This window comes from Octopus sinensis, linkage group LG9 (genome assembly GCF_006345805.1).
Source record: "Octopus sinensis linkage group LG9, ASM634580v1, whole genome shotgun sequence".
Taxonomy (NCBI): domain Eukaryota; kingdom Metazoa; phylum Mollusca; class Cephalopoda; order Octopoda; family Octopodidae; genus Octopus; species Octopus sinensis.
Window position 1 is genome coordinate 7,518,821 of NC_043005.1, and position 5,000 is coordinate 7,523,820.

The 5,000-nt window shown below is 38.9% G+C and overlaps 1 protein-coding gene across 9 annotated transcripts in view; it reads right to left on the reverse strand.

The window, feature by feature from the left end:
• LOC115215648 (adhesion G-protein coupled receptor G6-like) overlaps positions 1-5,000 on the reverse strand; it is a 124,721-nt gene that overhangs the window by 73,813 nt on the left and 45,908 nt on the right. For all 9 annotated transcript variants that reach the window (XM_036505744.1, XM_036505745.1, XM_036505746.1 and 6 more), the window contains one exon: positions 1-51. This exon is cut by the window's left edge and continues 21 nt beyond it. In XM_036505744.1, coding sequence (XP_036361637.1) covers positions 1-51 — 51 coding nt within the window. The remainder of the gene's footprint in view (positions 52-5,000) is intronic.

A 5,000-nucleotide genomic window follows, 5' to 3' on the forward strand; every position in this document is an offset into this window, starting at 1 on the left:
TCTTTAAATGCAGCTTCATTAAAATAGGTGATATTATTATATTTCATCGCTCTGCAAACAAAAGAAAATATAAAATATTCAGGGCAAACATGTTAAAAAAAACAATAAACTGTAATAAATAAGAAATCAGGGATATTAATGATCATACCAGTTGAGGAATCCTGATGTTTAACAATGAAAATATCTTTCATATGTGTTTATTAATGAGTGCCTTTTGAAGCTTAGTATGTATATATTTTATACATAGTGTAAGTATTTACAGTGAAATTATTAAAGCTGAAACTATTATCTCACATTACAATAGAGATGTTATTGTTTCACTTTTGACGTAATACCAAAACAGTCTAAGAAGTTTGGCAAGAAGTTGAAAATGTTTTTGGTGCATAAAACTCCATGGATCCTAAGTAGGGTATGTGTACAATTTGAAGGAAATCAATTGGGTAGTTCTCAAGATTTAGTGATGCACACATACAGACACATGCAGAGACAGACACATACAGAGACAGACACACACACAGACAGATACACATTCTCAGTTTTACATATATAGGTATATTCTATGAGATAATACCCAAAAGTAACTGGAGATGTTGTCTGTGAGTGAAGCCCATTGTAGTTCAGATTTCCACCCCTAGAAGCCACTTGATGCAACCCTCAGGCATCAGTCTGCCAACCAGTGTCAGCAATTGAGGTCATACTCCCACATAGTGTGTCTTTGTTAGATTCCTGGACTGGTAGTGGGTCCTTGGGCAAGATGAGTCAAGTTCCTCCAGGGACTGACCCAGATGGCTTGCGCTTGTAGTGTGCATATTTGATTCACTGCTACCAAGTAGGATCGTCTACAGCTGGGTAAGCAATGGTCAATGCCTTGACAAATGAGAAACAAGAGCACTCAGAGGGTGCAAACCGCCGCCAAGGCAACACCAATGTCCCCTCAACAATATATATATGTGTATATATATGTATATATATATATATATATATATATATATATATATATACTTTGATACTTTGATACTTTGATAGGTTTCGGCCATTATTGGCCCAGGCCATGTCTAACTTAATAGCACCACCTGGTGAAGTCTTTCAAGTCAGAATTTGGGCACTATGGCCCACTCAAGTAGAAAGTTATTGTTTACAGAGACATATCCGGGTGTAGGGGGTTTATCCGGGATTTCTTAAAGGAATCTGTCCAAAGACTTCTTGAACCCTATAGGGTCAGTTTCTGTTTTAATGTGTTTTGGTGTAATGTTAAAGAGAGCGGGGCCAATTGAGGTGAAATAATTGTGCCGTATTGTTGTTATGAGATGAGAGTGCGATTTTTGTTTTGGGCGGATGGCACGGGGCCCAAGCCTTGGATGTACCTTAAAGGTGATGCCAACATCATTTGGGCAATGCTGATGGAATATTTTCCACATCATGCAGATGATGTAGCGCTCACGACGACGTTGGAGAGAATAAAGTTTTAGCTTTTCTAGTCGACCCCAATAGTCGAGGCCTGTCATGCCATCTATCTTTTTTGTGATTGCCCTTTGAGGTGCTTCAACTTTTATGATACCTTGTATTGTGTGGGGAGACCACAGTGGACAACAGTATTCAAGGTGGGGTCGGGCAAAAATGGAGAAGAGAAGGATAATGGTGTGGATATCTCTCGACTGGAAAGTTCTGAGAATCCAGGAACACATTCTGCGGGCCATGTCAACTTTGGTGTTTATATGAGTGACCCAGCTTATGTTGTTGTCCATAATTACTCCCAAGTCTCTGATGTTGTTGGACGCCGTGAGAGTTTCACCTGAAGGAAGGGAGTATGGGAGTTTCAGGGCATCCTCTTTTCCAAAGTGGATTAACTCAAATTTATCCTCGTTCAGTAGCATATTGTTTTTTTTCTGCCCATTGGATAACAGCCAGTAGATCTATATATCTCTTATTATAAAAGGCAGATTTTATCTGCCTCCCTTTGGGAGTTATAGAAATCTACAATATAGGATTTCTTCAATTACAATTTACCTAACATTTTTAAGAGTACAATGCATCGCGTCATGCCAGGTCCAGTTTTTAAAATTTAAACTCCAATTAAGCAAAATTTACAGAAAACTCACATTCTGGTGTGTGTGTCAAATGCTTTTCTTAGTCTGGTTTACACCACACGCAAACGCACACACACACTGTGTAACGAATAAAGTGAAACTAGTCTCTTATTATAAAAGGCAGATTTTATCTGCCTCCCTTTGGGAGTTATAGAAATCTACAATATAGGATTTCTTCAATTACAATTTACCTAGCGTTTTTAAGAGTACAATGCATCGCATCATGCCAGGTCCAGTTTTTAAAATTTAAACTCCAATTAAGCAAAATTTACAGAAAACTCACATTCTGGTGTGTGTGTCAAATGCTTTTCTTAGTCTGGTTTACACCACACGCAAACGCACACACACACTGTGTAACGAATAAAGTGAAACTAGATGTAATATTTGTTTCTGTCTATCACGCTGATAGATACATGAGTAAAATGTATGGGAAGCTAACAAATAAGAGTGAGTGAAAATGTTCTTGGAAGAGAGTAAATAGCCAGAGATAGTGATTTGAGGAAGACTTTACATTAAATAACCGTAGTGGCTTGTGTTAGTAATAAAGTAAACATACACTCATACATACATACATACATACATACATACATACATACACACACACACACATACATACATACACACACACATACATACACACATACATACATACATACATATACATACATACATATACATACATACATACACCACACACACACACATACACACACACACAGTATTGAAGCTTGAGAACAATCAGATACATTTGCAACACATCTGTTGAAAATATTATTGTTCACACACATACATATACATATATACATACAGACAGACAGACAGATAGACACACACACACACACACACACATGATCCAGCATGGCCACAACCTCAAGGCTGAAACATATAAAAGAATAACAGAATATAAATGTGTGCATGTGTGTGAGAGAGAGAGTGTGTGTGTATATGTATGTATGTATGTATGTATGTATGTATGTATATATATATAATAATGCGGTTTTTTCAACAGCTTGAACTAAAAGTCAGAGGGGAATGGGATAAACTACTTATATTAACTTGCTATAAAAGCAGGTAGTAATTTTATCTTGTCCTTATTCATAGTGCAAGTTTTGAAGAGTGCATTTCGATTTTAACAGCTATTTTTTTCAAAGCTATATTGGAACAGCCTAGAAGACGAGCCTCATCCTGAAAGATCTGTAGAACTCGACAAGGACATCCTGAAAACCCTGGTGGAACAAAATCTCATCGTAACTGTTGAGGAACTAGCAGAGAAGCTTGGATTTGGTCATTCAACCATTCATTAAGACCTGTGTGCTATCGGAAAAGTCAGAAAATTGGGTCAATGGGTTCCTCACGAACTTTCCGAGTCTAATTGCATGCAGAGAGTGAATGTATGCTTTTCTTTGCTGTCACATCTCACCACTACTGCGCTATGTATATCTATATATATAAAACTGTAGTTGTGTGAGTGTCTGTCCCCTTCGATTTAGATTCCTAACTACTCCCACATTTTGCGGTGCAGTTTAACCAAATTCGGGTAGCTTATAGTCGTGATTCATATCGATCCCGTCTGCGTATTAGCGCGCGTCTACGATGAGTCTACGATTTTAAAAATAATTTAACATCATTTTTTATTCCATTTTAATGCATAATTTTTCGTGTGTCGATGGCGGCGGAGTTGGCGTCCACGCTCACACCTGCACCTGTGGGGAAGGGAGTGTAAGGAAATCAACGTCGTAATGCGTTGTCAAGGAGACCAGCGTTCTTTTAGAACAACGACTTCATGGCTTGAAGACACCAAAACAGAAATGGCTAAGAAAGCATCTACATGAGTCTACGATTTAAAAAAAATTTACCATCGTTTTTTTTCCATTTTAATGCATTTTTTCGCTATTATATAAGGGAAGTAACTCTCTAAAAATGTCTACGATGAGTCAACGATTTTTCAAAAAATTTACCATCATATTTTTTCCATTTTTAATGCATTTTTTGCTATTTTTTGGCTATAACTCTCTAAAAATGCTTATATAGTTATTTCCCTTACAAACCCGAGCAACGCCGGGCGATACTGCTAGTATATATATATATATATATCTACAGCCAGTAGATATATATATATATATATATATATATATGGTGGAAGCACTCCATCGGTTACGACGATGAGGGTTCCGGTTGATCCGAATCAACGGAACAGCCTGCTCGTGAAATTAACATGTAAGTGGCTGAGCACTCCACAGACACGTGTACCCTTAACGTAGTTCTCGGAGATATTCAGCGTGACACAGAGAGTGACAAGGCCGGCCCTTTGAAATACAGGTACAACAGAAACAGGAAGTAAGAGTGAGAGAGAATTGTGGTGAAAGAGTACAGCAGGGATCACCACCATCCCCTGCCGGAGCCTCGTGGAGCTTTGGGTGTTTTCACTCAATAAACACTCACAACGCCCGGTCTGGGAATCGAAACCGCGATCCTATGACCGCAAGTCCGCTGCCCTAACCACTGGGCCATTGCACCTCCATATATATATATATATATATATGAAGGCACATGGCTCAGTGGTTAAAGGGTAGAGCTTACGATTGTGAGGTTGTGAGTTCAGTTCCTGGACTGAGCTGCATGTTGTGTTCTTGAGCAAGACACTTTATTTCACGTTGCACCAGTTAACTCAGCTGTAGAAATGAATTGCAACATCACTGGTGCCAAACTGTATCGGCCTTTGCCTTTCCCTTGGATAACACTGGTGGCGTGGAGAGAGGAGGCCGGTATGCATGGGCGACTGCTAGCCTTCCACAAACAATCTTGCTCTGACTTGTACCTCGGACTGAAATTATCATCATCATCGTCTACTTTCCATGCTGGCATGGGTTAGACGACTTGATGTGGAGGTAGCTACTTGGGAAGCTGGCCAGA